General features: G+C 37.7%; 1 protein-coding gene across 1 annotated transcript in view; it reads right to left on the bottom strand.

Moving 5' to 3' along the window:
* LOC150081839 (U6 small nuclear RNA (adenine-(43)-N(6))-methyltransferase) overlaps nucleotides 1-13,507 on the bottom strand; it is a 142,144-nt gene that overhangs the window by 90,664 nt on the left and 37,973 nt on the right. Inside the window, exon 3 of the mRNA XM_090380339.1 lies at nucleotides 7,253-7,502. Within this exon, the coding sequence (XP_090236465.1) occupies nucleotides 7,253-7,502 (250 nt within the window). The remainder of the gene's footprint in view (nucleotides 1-7,252; nucleotides 7,503-13,507) is intronic.

Here is a 13,507-nt window from a genome sequence, read left to right as displayed (position 1 = left end):
GCAAAAGCCTCAGCATCTCGACCAGCTGGGTCGGTGTGACTAGAAAACGGAAGCCAGCTGGAGTTGTGAACATTAAAATCACCAAGGAAAATTATCTCACAGTTAGGAAAGTTGGACTGGAGGAAGTCAAGTTGCAAAGAGAGGAAGTCAAAGAGCTCCAAGTGTTTAGTGGAGTTGGGAGAACGGTAGAGACAACAGATGAATTTGACACAATGAGGTAGAGAGATTTTAAGCCAGAGACGATCAAAGAGAGGAGATTCCAAATTGCCAAGTCTCTGACACAGAACATCAGAACGGACATATGTACAAGTACCACCTTTGAAGCGAAAGGAACCATACAGCAAATAATTTGTGCAACTGAGATGAGCAGTAGTTGAATCAACCGATAACTGAGATACTGTTAGAAAAAGTACATTGGGTTTGGCAGACTGCAAGTGGAAATGGACATCGTTGAGATTAGAATTGAGACCACATATATTTGTGAAATGAATTAGGAAGCGCTTGGGATGTTTAGATCTTTTCGCAGATAAGCTTACACTATTAGTTTGACAATTCATGGTGTATTCAATAGTAAGAAAAAGTGGGTGGGACATGCTGTATGAAGTAATGAAATTTTTGGATAGGGCGTACACATGGTAAGAATATACCCAGATCCTTGACATAACGTACGACAATGCTCCCCGCATACACACTACTTGGACTCCCTGCAGTCACTATCTGGCAGAGTAGAGGTAGCAAGATTATACACTAGCTGATCTGGAAGCCTCCTAGACAGTTACCGATAGCTTCGGTCTGGTGTACTAACTAGCGGCCGGCCTGCGAACACCGTTTTAGACCTGTACCCTTGAAATGTAAGGAATATTGGATCTCGCCACGATGTTCATCATAACCTTAAAAGTCGTCATTCATACTGCATGATGGAAGAGATAGGGAAGGGTTGAGTGGAACTTAGCACTAGAGACTAAACATGGGTTCCATCACTTCAAGCCTCCAATAAGCAAAGGGGTGGTATTGCACAGGTTGGTGAGTCATCTACCACCTAGTAATGCCTGGTAACATAGAGGAGTAACATAGAGAGGCATTCCTCCATGTGGTGTGGGCGCCACACCTCGACCCCTGCTTACATTGGTTCACACCTGGGTGGTCACTCACCATGTACTTGTGCATGGAGGTTATACCCAGGATTACTAACAGTCCCACCATCGTGAAGGTGCTAGCAGAGGATTTGGCTGTTACAGACCGTCCGGACTTCGCCGAAATTTGGTCCACTTGACTTGAGTGTCACCTGAATATCAGTTCCATCAGCATTTTAGACTTCCAGGTAGCAAGTACAGCTTGTCTGGCATATCTGAGAGAATGTCTGTGACAACCTCAAGGACCAAGTTAAATAATTTTAAGCTTATTTGAATAGTAGATAAACATGTGAAAAAAATTTACAGAATATTACAAATTTCAAAGTGCACTGCATCCAAATGTCACACGTCACTGTTAATAAAGGTTCCGGTACGCTGTACCATAAAAAAAAAAAGTACTGGATCCCATCCACCCCAGGTGCCTTTCTTATGTTTCATTTCAACAATGTCTCCTCCAATTTTATTTCAGTTATTACAAAATCAAATATTGTCCTACCCGAATAACTAATGTTTTTTTGTTTTTTTTTGTTAGTTGTTGGCACATCGGCTTCTGTGGCCATATTGCACCTCCCAAAGTTTTTGCATTTCTACTCTGATCGGAGGCCGAGGCAGGATTCGAACCCGTAACCTTCGGGTTGCCAGGCAGGCATTTTACCCTCCCGCCTAGCCCGGTTGGCTACGCCTCATGTGCGAATGTAGAGGCAAAATGTTCATTCAGTTTGTCAGCTACCTCAACTGAATCATCAACAATCAAATCATCAATATCAAGTGGACCAATCTGATTTATCCCCTTCCTTTTGGAGTTAACATTAGTAAAGAACTCTTTGCTGTTTTCCTTTGCATCCTTTGCCAAAAATTTCTTGTAATCTGCCTTCACCTGCCTAACTTCCTTTGTGACTTGATTACGCACAAGCTTATATCTACCATAGGCTTCTGTGTCACCTATAATTTATATGCATCCCATGCATTTTTCTTCTCTGCCATAGTCTCATTAGTACATCCATTTAGGCCTAATCCTTGAACAGTATTTCTTAGTTTGGACAAAAAGCCTAGTAGCTTGCAAGATTACTTGAATGCTTCCCATTTAGAATTTGCTGTTGGTAACGTCATCAGTTGGTCCCACCTTTATGAAAGCAAAACTCCTTCCCTTTAACCCTGACGGTAGTTACATCTTTGAGTAAATCCCACAACAGCTTACTGTGATCGCTGCCACCTAGTGGTTCCTTTATCTGCAGATTCTTAATGCATGAAGAATCACTACTGATAATCAGATTAAGAGTATTACTCTTTCTGGTTGCCTGTCAAATATGCTGCTGTAGAAAACAATCATTCAGTAAATGCAAAAAAGCCTTCCTAGTGTGTGAGTGACGAACCCAGAAGTCCCAGTCAAAATCTGGGAAGTTAAAATCCCCCATTATAAGACAATCTGAATGTGTTTCTTAACTAACAGAATAACCCCTCCTATCCTTCCTGTACACATTGAACTCCCCAAATTCCAATTCTGAATTCCTTATATCTGTGTGACACCATGTCTCTGATATCTCAACATCTGCCTTTGATGTTTTGACCAACATCAAAAGCAGATGTTGGTCAAATTCATCAAATTTATTTGCTAAACTCCTAGCACTGGTGTACAGGCAAGTATACATGCACCTGTTCTTATTCCTAGCAATCCTAACACAGTCCATGTATTTACTTGTTCCATGGTTGCCCAGCAGTCTCTGAGACCCCTAGCAACTTGTTTTCCTGGCTTCTGCTCATTCCAATAGAAGCAGTGCAAGAATCACTTTCATCTCTGCCAGCGGCTACTGTTAACCAGTCAGTCCATGTATTCCCCCCCCAAACTATCAGTTTTCTGACCCACCTAATACTGCTTTTGATAGCATCAGCAATCAGCATCCCTTTCTATTTAAGTGTATCACATACCTGTAGAAGCAGTGTCCCCCTTTAACAAGCACAGACCATGCTGAGAAAAATTCTACCCCATGAGCCTTGCACCATCTCTGATCGACAAGGCTCTCATCATATACAGGCAGTTCCCGACTTTACGAGTTAATTTGTTCTTAGCTTGCGCTCGTAAAGTGAAAACTCGTAAAGCGGGAATTTAATTCCCATACACAAAGTTAAAAATAGGGGTTATGTTCTCAACAATGAAATTAGTTAGCTAATTAGTTTATGTTTAAACAATGATTGATTTATCCAAAGAAATGAAAATGTAGCCTGTAAAAACAACCTTTATCGTATCGTATAACAACCCATTGTTATACGATACGGAATAGCGTAAGGTTTAACGTAAAACTAGATAGCGAAAAACGTCGCACTGTATTAGAAATCTGTTAGATTAGTATAGTATTATCAATTAATCAGTAAATTTTTTTAATCTTATTAAAGTTCATTGTTAATTAAATTATAATTAAATGGAATCATGACCCAGATTAGAGCAGCAAAGCAGCATTCACAGAATAGCCAGAGAGTTGTGGCTCGCGGGAGAACCGAAGGGGGTGATTCTCCAATGCATCACAGTTTAAAACAATGTGAGAAATGTGAAATGTTTGCAGACCTGTCTAGAATAGGACATGATCTAGTCAAGGAGGATGTCTTTGTGTGTACTAGGTGCAGAGACTGTGAAGAAATTAGGCACCAACTCAGCATTCTGATGGGCGTCTATGAGAGTTTATGTAGGGTAAATGCCGTCGAAAAAAATTAATATGAGGGGGCCCATCAAGTTCTCAGCTGCCCAACTCAATGCCAGAGCTTATTCCTGTACATCAGGCAACATTGTGGCAATCTCCAAGGCAGAATGCGCTGGTCCCACAGGAAGTAGTTATTGTCGGTGACTATTGTCAGGGAGACGGGGAATATATTATGCAAGAAAGATAGGTGGAACAGGGCCAAAGTATGTCTGTCAGGGGCAAAAGTTGATGACGTTGTAGGGCAAATATCAACTTTTAAGGGAACCAAATTGTTGTACACGTTGGCACTAATGACCCTAAGAGTAAGAGATCTGCAGATTTAATTAACAAGTATAGGTCAATGCTGGAAAAAAGTCGTGAGTTAAGATTAAATTTGAAAGTGTCTGCAATTCTGCAGACATGATAGGAGGGAGTATATGACAAGAGCCTTGTCAATCAATTCGGACCTGGAGAGATTGTGCAAGGCTCACGGGGTAAAATTTTTTTCAGAGTGTTCTGTGCTTGCTAACAGGAGAGACTGCTTCTACAGGGATGGGATACACTTAAATAGAAAGGGTGCAAAAATATTTGCTGATGCTATTGAAGCAGTGTTAGGTGGACTGAAAAATGCTAGATTGAGGGGGTTCACACACAAAGATTAATGGTAGCCACAGGCAGAAGTGAAAGTGATTCTTGCACTGCTTCTATTGTATGAGCAGCAGCCTACAGAGCAAGTTGCTGAGGACTTCAAGAGCTGCTGGGAGTCATCATGGAACAAGTAAATACATGGGCTGTGTTAAGGTAACTAAGAGTAAGAACAAGTGCATGTATACTTGTATGTACACTAATGCTAGAAGTATAGTAAAAAAAATTGATGAATTTGATCCTAAATATTATTGGGATATCAGAGACATGGAGTCACACAGAGATATAAGCAGTGCAGAATTGGAATTTGGGGGAGTAAAATGTGTACAGAAAGGAGACAGGATAGGAAGGGAGGAAGGGTTATGTTGTTAGTTAAGAAACAAAATCTAAAGAAGTGCATCCAGTTGACATGGGCGGACAGTGCAATGTTGAGTCTGTTTGGTGTTACATAAATGAGAAAATTTATTACAAAATTATGAGAAAATCCTTAGAGTCAGGGGAGGTCCCCATGGACTGGAGATGAGTACATTGAACAGTTGTGCAGAGAAATAGAATGGGCCAGTAAATCAGAATGTCTTGTAATGGGGGATTTTAACTTTCCAGATATTGACTGGAACTTGTGGGTTGGTCACTCACACGCTAGCAAGACTTTTGTGGATTTATTGGAGGATTGTTTTCTACAGCAACATGTTCAAGGGGCAGCCAGAGGGGGTAATACACTTGATCTGATTATCAGCAGGGATTATTCATGCATTAAGAATTTGCAGATAAAGGAACCACTAGGTGACAGTGATCTAAGGGTACTGATATGTGAATTACTTAAAGATGTAACTACATAAAGGGTAAAGGGAAGGGTTTTTGTTTTCATAAAGATGACTACAATGGTCTCAGACAGTTTTTAAATTCCATACAGTGGGATCAACTGATGATGTTACCAACAGTGAATTCTAAATGGGAAGCCTACAGGGACTTAATCTTGGAAGTTACTACACTTTTCATACCAACTAAGAAATAGTGTTCAAAGTTCAGGCCTAAATGGATGTCGGATGAATTAATGAGACTTGTAACAGAGAAGAAAAATGTGGGATGCATATAAATTATCAGGTGACAGAAGCCTATGGCAGATATAAGCTAGTCGCTAATCAAATCACAAAGGTGGTTAGGCAGGCGAAGGCAGATTACAAGAAATCTTTGGCAAAGGACGCAAAGAAAAACAGCAAAGAGTTCTTTACTTATGTAAAATCTGGAAGGAAGGGGATGAATCAGATTAGTTAACTTAACATAGATGGTTCGACTATTGATGATCCTGCTCAAGTAGCCGATAAACTAAATGAGTATTTTGCATCTACATTCGTGCATGAGGAGTTATTCAAGGAGGGGAATGCCAGAAGTTTATCAAACTCTAACAGGGAGCTAAGTGATTTTGTGATAACTGAGAGAATTGGAGGAAAATTGTTGAAGTTAAACATAAAAGACACCTGGGGCAGATGGAATCTATCCAGTTATAATGAAGGAAGCAGCAAGGGAAGTAAGCAAAACCTTAGCCATAATTATGAGAAAATCCTTAGTCAGGAGAGGTCCCCATGGACTGGAGATGTGCAAATGTATCCCCAATTCACAAAGGGGGTTCTAAGGCTGACAAATAATTATAGACCTGTTAGTTTAACTTCTGTTCCGTGGAAACTAATGGAGTCACTGGTTAAAGAGGTGATACAGGATACCAACGGTGAACTTAAAGACTGCAGTAAAATCTCAGACACAGCATGGGTTTGTTAAGGGGAAGTCTTGTCTGATCAATTTGATTTTTTTATTGTATGATGTAAGCAATACATAAAGGAACAAGTTTTTTCCTGCTTCCTTCATGTATCGTGGCCATGAGGTCCAACCGGACAGTATGGCACCATTGTAATATTCAAGCCCGAGGATTCAAGCCCGTAGTATCAAACTTTACCCACCTAGCTAGCCGGGTAGGTAAAGTTTGATACTATGATATGGTCACAAAGGAACTGGATGCAAAAGTTGCTAAAACAAGTACAGAGAAGGGCAAAAAAATTGGTGAGAGGAACAAAAGAGTGCACTTATGAAGAAAGGCTTAAGTTCTGCAAGTTGCAGCATCTGGAGACTAGGCACCTGCAAGGTGATCTGACTGAGGTGTATAAATAAGGTCTTGAATGGTTTGAGCAGGCTTAATGCTGACTGGATACTTCTGCTTGCTCAGATTAAGAACCTGAGGGAGAAGAGATTCAAATTGAGGAAAGACATCCATAGAATAGATGTGCGGAAGTTTCCCTTTAGCGAGCAGGTAGTTGATTGCTGGAACAGACTTCCATCTGTTGTTGTGGAAGTTGACAGCTTAAATAAATTTAAGGCTGAACTAGACAATCATTTGTAGTGACCGGATGGGTGAAATGGGAAGGGTTTTTTTTGGTTTTTTTTTGCCAATGCTGTATAAGCTTGCTTTCTTGCATCATATGCCTCAACTAATACTAAAGTTAAAGAACAATGTACTACAATTATAAATTTCATTTTAAAATTTTTACTCACAGTATGAACATTATTATTAACATCAACATCACTTAATTTTATATAGAAAAAATTAATAAATTATTAAAAAATATTCATTCAGGGCTCGAAATGGAAGACTTGTCAGGAAAACATATCCTGCATGTGCTAAAGCAATTACCACATACATTAATAATGCCACATACCATGAATCAGAACAGTATTCCAGTATCCAATCCGAGCCCTGTATTCATTTCCAGAATATAACATATTATTAACTAAAAATCAACTTTCTCTCACTTAATTTTATGCTTCAGCTGACAGCTTTTATGTATAATTCTTTTAACAAATTCTATTTCTCCTCCTTCTACTAGTTTTTCATTTTCAGTTCCCAGATTTTTGGATTCTGGTAGAGTGTAAGACGTTTGTTGAACTGAACTTCTCACTGCTGGCTTCTTTTCAAAAAAGGGTGGGTTGCACACACAAAAATCAAACAATAACTGCTTTTCATTAATAATATCGAGAAATCCATCAGCATTCACTTTTAAAACTGTCAAAAAAAGATAATGAATGTTATTAAAAAAATAGCATAAAACATCATTTTAATTTTAATTTGTAGGCATCACTTAACAGGCTTACTGGTTATTATAGTTAGACATTAATTAAATCCAATTTTTTAAAAACAAAAATCCTAATAAGCAAATTAAAATTTTGCACACATATGTGCTCACATTATTGGTTGCTATGATGCCTCTTCCCCCCCATGTAACTATGGGGGGGAAAGAGGCATCCATTTGTCCAGTATATAAACAAATCAACTGCTTGGATGACTGCACCAATTTTTGAACAACAACATTCTTGCAACTGGGACAGCTATTTAAGGCTGAGAAGCAAGAAAATTACACTGCTGGTGTTAGTTGCACATCTGATCCATGCTGAACTAAAAATATTTCAGAATAACTGATATTTACCAAAGAATTATTCAATCTACAGATGACCATGTAAATTTATCAAAAAACTACACGTACACAATCTAGCTGCTTTTCACACAATGATCAATGTCTGTAATCAACTGTATTTAATTTTATAGCTTGAGTTATACTTGTTTATTTTTAGTTAAAGCAGAGACATCAATATGATGGCTATCCCTATTGGATGATTATGTTTGTTTAGCCACATGAACTAGAGGCCAAGCAAACACGAACATACATACACGCCACAGTTCTCATGAATCCCTGTTGCTAGCTTTCCTCTCAACTTCTTCAAGCACTTCCAAAGTTACCTAAGTCACAAAATGGCCATCATCCACACTAGGTTCAATACTATTTCTAAAGATGTTCTTTGTAGGTGTCTGCAAGGCTTCATGTTGGGGCCATTCTTCTGGAACATTACTCTCTACGAGTTTCTCACTGTGGATCTTCATGTCCACAACACAGTGGCCTTTGTGGACAACCTGGATTTACTTATTGGTGCTAACACCAGAGCAGCCCTAGAAACAAGTACTAATTCAGCTCTTCAATCCCTCCACTCCTGATCTCAAGTTCAAAAACTTTCCATCTCCATGGATAAGACAAAGAAATGCTGTTAAAAGGCTCCCTCAGTGCTCGGAGGTCTCCTACCATCCACACTGCAGACGTACCTACACAATTAATATCCACACTTAAATACCTGGATATCACTCTCAATAGTGAAGGCTCAATTTTACCTAATCTTACTTATCTCATGAATAAAATTAAGAAATTTCTTTCTTTTCCATAGGGTTACCAGAACTGACTGGGATCCAGAGAAGCAGAACTCTACACATCAATCATAAAACAATTTTTATATCCATAGTAACTTATGGTGCAGCCATTTGATTTTACTGCACCACCAACACTGAATTGGGGGGGGGGGGAACTGTATGCTCTCAAATGCAGCATATTACTTGTAGTAGTTACCGAACTGCCACACTGTTCTCACCCTGGCTCTTCGGGTCCTTAATGGGGCTCTTCCCTCTGATTTGGAGTTACTGCACTGCAGTTTGCTTTATTGCTTTCCCAAAGGAATCCAGATCTTCTTTACCAATACCACTATTAATCCTGCAGGGAGTGTCAGAATACAATGCGAAGAAATAGCAAACTTCAAGCACAATGGCAACAAAGATGGGATAAAACTGACAAGGGCCAGGCCACTAAGCAATTCCTACCAGACAGCATGACCTTCCTATGTACTTTCCTGGTTTTCACAAGGCTCTATACAACTTTTCTTCTAGTTGGAGATGGTTCTGTGAATGAAAAATTGCATAGCATGAGACTTGTGGACAATTGTCTCTGATCCTGTGGCTTTCCAGAAAATTGGACTAGTGTTCTTGACAATTGCTCACTACATCAAGTGCCAGAATCCACTGTGGTAGACAGTATCAGATCCCTCCCCCTGAGGCCAAGAGTACCTCTTCATTCAGAAGAAACCTAAGTATGTCTTTCTCTCTGCCTTTGCACAAACCACTTTTGCACTACATTGTTCCCTAACATAACAGAATATCACAAAGCAGCTAACTGCCCATCATCCAGCCTGAGCACCACAGCAAAATAACAATTCCTGCAATCCCTATTCATCTCACACAAGACCACTTAAAATGGCCTTTCATTACCAGATATCTACTCTGCTAATCTCTGCTGTACAATTGACCTCAAGGACTGATCAACTACCTCTCACTCTTGTCAATCTCACTGACTACTGCACTTCTGTGAATGTGCACCTAGGAAGATCTCAACCCTGTCATCATACATTCCAGACCCACTCAGACTTCAGGACTCACCCTCTACTACTACTAGCATTGATTCTCCAACAGAGGATTTACCACTGATTTGGCAATCCCATAGGAGGAACTCTCTTGTTTTCTCCTTCATCTTTCACCCTTCAGGGCTTTCCCTCCCTAGTCTCCACTCTCTATTACCCTACTCACTCTTGCCTGGCAATGCCTCAAATTTCCATAGCTTTTCCTTCACTTTCCCAATTACTTCAATTTTTTTTTCTTTCTAACCTCCCTGAGAAGCCCAGGTGACCACAAGGTTCGCCTCACCAGTGCTCTCACTTCTGGCCTGGCTTCCTGTGTCAATGGATGTCCAACAATCTCACTGGCTACTGAGGGTTGGTGGTTCTACTGAACAAGCAATAGCATTAAAAGAGAAATGTCACTTTTTTTTGCATGGATTTTTAAAGACATGTGATTGTTGGTATGAGTGCCAAGTTGCTTCTTAATAAATTCTAGATAGTAAGGTGCCATATTGTACAGTTTCCTGTATATGAAATCATTTATTGTCAACAAATGAAGTAATGATTCAATGTAATGGTCCAGTAGATAAGCTAGGAGTTAAACTGGAATAAATTTTAAAAAATAAAACAAATAACAGCCATATAATATTAATCTAATCTAATTAATGACAATTAAATCAGAAATGGGTAATGATAAATCCAAATATTTAAAACATTGTGCAATAGCAAAAAATATTGCAGCCTATAGATTCAACTTTGGACCTATTAATTATGGGCTACATTTTTTGTGAGTTAGAAAAGTACCTTTATTATGCTAAAATCATGACTGTGCTTCTTAAAAATCAGAAAGCACTTCTAAAACCCAGTAAAAAAAATGAATTTCATAATGGTTAATTATTAATGCCATTTATTTTCTCCAACAAATTAGGTTTTTCAACAATGGCTTTTGATGACTGCAAGGCATATAACCACTTGATTTTCACAGCATGAAAATGGACTTATATATAGGATTGTACTAATTTACAGAACTTTTGTAAACTCATGAAAGGGTTAGATTAACCCTTTCAGAGTATGCACACTCTGGAATTCAGCTAAAGAAGTTGATAAAACAGAATCAAATAATACATATATAGAGGATATTACTGCAAAAAAAAATAAGTAATGACTTTTTTTTTTTTTTTTAATAATGTTCAGCGATAAAGTCAAAATAGAAACAAATTAATATTTAAAAGCATTTGTGTATATAGTTTTCATTTTCAGATTTTTCACAGATTTTTCCAAAATTCCAAATTTCTCAATATTATTCACTCTGGATTGAACGCATATGCTCCAGAAACCCACAATGTGAGAGGGAAAAATTAATTAACACTTTAAATAAAAAAAAGTTTAAAAACTAGATTTCTAACCTGAAACCTTTGGGTTCCAGGTTAGAAATTAATCTCATTCCCATTTTCTTTTTTGCCTTTTCTAATGAGTTTAATTTCCATTTATTTCTGTCTGAAGACAGTCGTATTCATTTTTGCTTTAGCCAGGCCTCACATAACGCGAGTTCAATTAACGAGTGTTTCAGTTACTGCTATTTGAAAAAAATTATACCACTTTTCACAATGCAAATTTCCAGTTAGCGCGATCTTTTTTTTTATGCGAAAGTAGAAAAAGATCTGAATCGTGCGTTAAACTTACCGCGCGTTGGACGGGCAATAAACAAATATTTGCCTGCTGTCCACCTCTGTGTATTCCATCAACCATTGGAAGAAGACGTGTTACTCGTTTGTCTCCCACTAATAAAGTCAATGCAGAATTTTATTTAAAAATTCAAATTTTTAAATGAGCCAGATGAAAAAAATGCTACCGCAAAGGAGATAACGGTAAAAGAGCTTGATTAAATCTTTCGTATCACAGAGAACCTCAAACAAAAGGTTTGAGGTTCTCTGCGATATTTATTTCACCAGGGCTCAGAGAAGATTGTTGTCGGCTATCGGAAATTGATTGATGAAAAGAGAAAGTCAACACTGTTCAAATATTTCCGCAACAGTAACTTCTTCATTGTGTATTTTATGTCAGAGGTTCCCAAACTTTCTCGGTTCACAGCACCCTTAGTGTCTCAGTAATTTTTTCACGGCGCACCCCGACCAAAAGAAATACCTAACAGTTCTGTTTAGCAGTTAGGTCCATACAATTTAATAAGAAATGTTGAAATTGTGAACTACTCCAGCTGGTAGTTCGCGCGGTGTCCGACAGATGTCGAGTATCACTGTGTTTCCCTCGAACATTTAAAATATTCCGCGGCGCACGGTTTGGGAACCGCTGTTTTATGCAATAAACATTTAATTCCATAATTATTTTCATTATATTTTACATTATATACAGTTAAAAAATTATTTAAAAAGTTATTTTTAAAATTCTTTGTAGATATTCCAGAAGGTCAAGGGCCAATTATAATTTTTTCTATTGACTATTACATTCGATTAACGTGTTTCCATTTTGCGCAATGCGCTCGCGGGACAAATTAGTCCCGCGAGCGCATTGCAATCGAGGTCAGCCAGTACTTTATTTCATTTATTTTCACCATATGACTTTGGTGGTGTGCTTTATCCTTGGAATTGTTTAAAAATTAAATATTATAATACTTGAATAGCAAATTTTGATTAATTAAAGAATTTAATTAGTAGGTCATAACTAAAATTTATTTTTGCATGTACAGTACAAAACTGTAGTAAGTTTTCCTTTTTATTTTTTTATACTTTATAACAGAATTCTAAAATGGATTCAGAAACATCTGTAAATAATCAATCAGTTCAGCATACTGAAATCATTGGAAGTAGGGTTTCTTAATACATAGTCAATAAACTGTTGCTTTAAAAACATGCAGTTAAGAGTGTTTTAATTCAATTTAACCTAATTTTAAATGTGGCAGTTATAAAATTCTTAGCAAAGAAAGGCTTCATTTTCTCAGGTCCAGGTTCTGGCCAGAATTATTTGGCAATTAACTGGGAACACTACAGTTGCTAAGTAAATATGATCTCTTTCTTAAAGAGCACATTGGAAAAAAAAAAAAAAAAAAAAGGAAATACTAATAAGGGGAATCCATACCTTCCTTCTACCATTTGCAATGTGTTTATTAGCTTTTTGGATTACAATATACTAAATAACATCATTTCTGAAATAAAAAAAAAAAGCAAATGTATCATTCACTAAGTGCAGACTCAAGTACAAACATATCCCATGTTGATTAGCCAATTCTCAACTTCTACATCAAGAATCCTACATTAATTGATAGATTTTTTTAGTTTATCCTAATTCATGGCCACAGTATCAATCAAAGCATATTTGGTTGACACTGTGGCTATGAATTACTTAATTGAAAACGGCATTTTGTTATCAGACTATTGAAGTTATAACCAATCTTACAATACTGAATAAGACATTGCAGGTAAATATTTTAGCTTGAAAACAAAAATAAAGAACATGAATAATGGACATTCTTCAAATATCATTGTAGAAGGAGCTACAAAATACACTTCTCATTTCTTGACTTTGTACAACTGTACACATTATTTTCTGTATCAACTCATCATTAGACGAGCTGGTTTTTGATATCTGATCATCCACCAAAAGAATGATGTTAAATGAATATCTATAAGGCTGTTTATCATCATCGTGATCCAAATCAATCTGTTATACTTAGTATGTGCACATGTACACAGCTCATTATGATAGTACGAATCAGGTCTTTTACCTTTCATCCATAATTTTCTACACTAACTAACCTACTTTCTGCTAGATCTTTGGCCCAAATCA

The sequence above is a fragment of the Mastigoproctus giganteus genome, chromosome 8, assembly GCF_048544385.1.
Source record: "Mastigoproctus giganteus isolate SK-2022 chromosome 8, ASM4854438v1, whole genome shotgun sequence".
Taxonomy (NCBI): domain Eukaryota; kingdom Metazoa; phylum Arthropoda; class Arachnida; order Uropygi; family Thelyphonidae; genus Mastigoproctus; species Mastigoproctus giganteus.
This window is presented reverse-complemented; position numbering and strand designations above follow the sequence as displayed.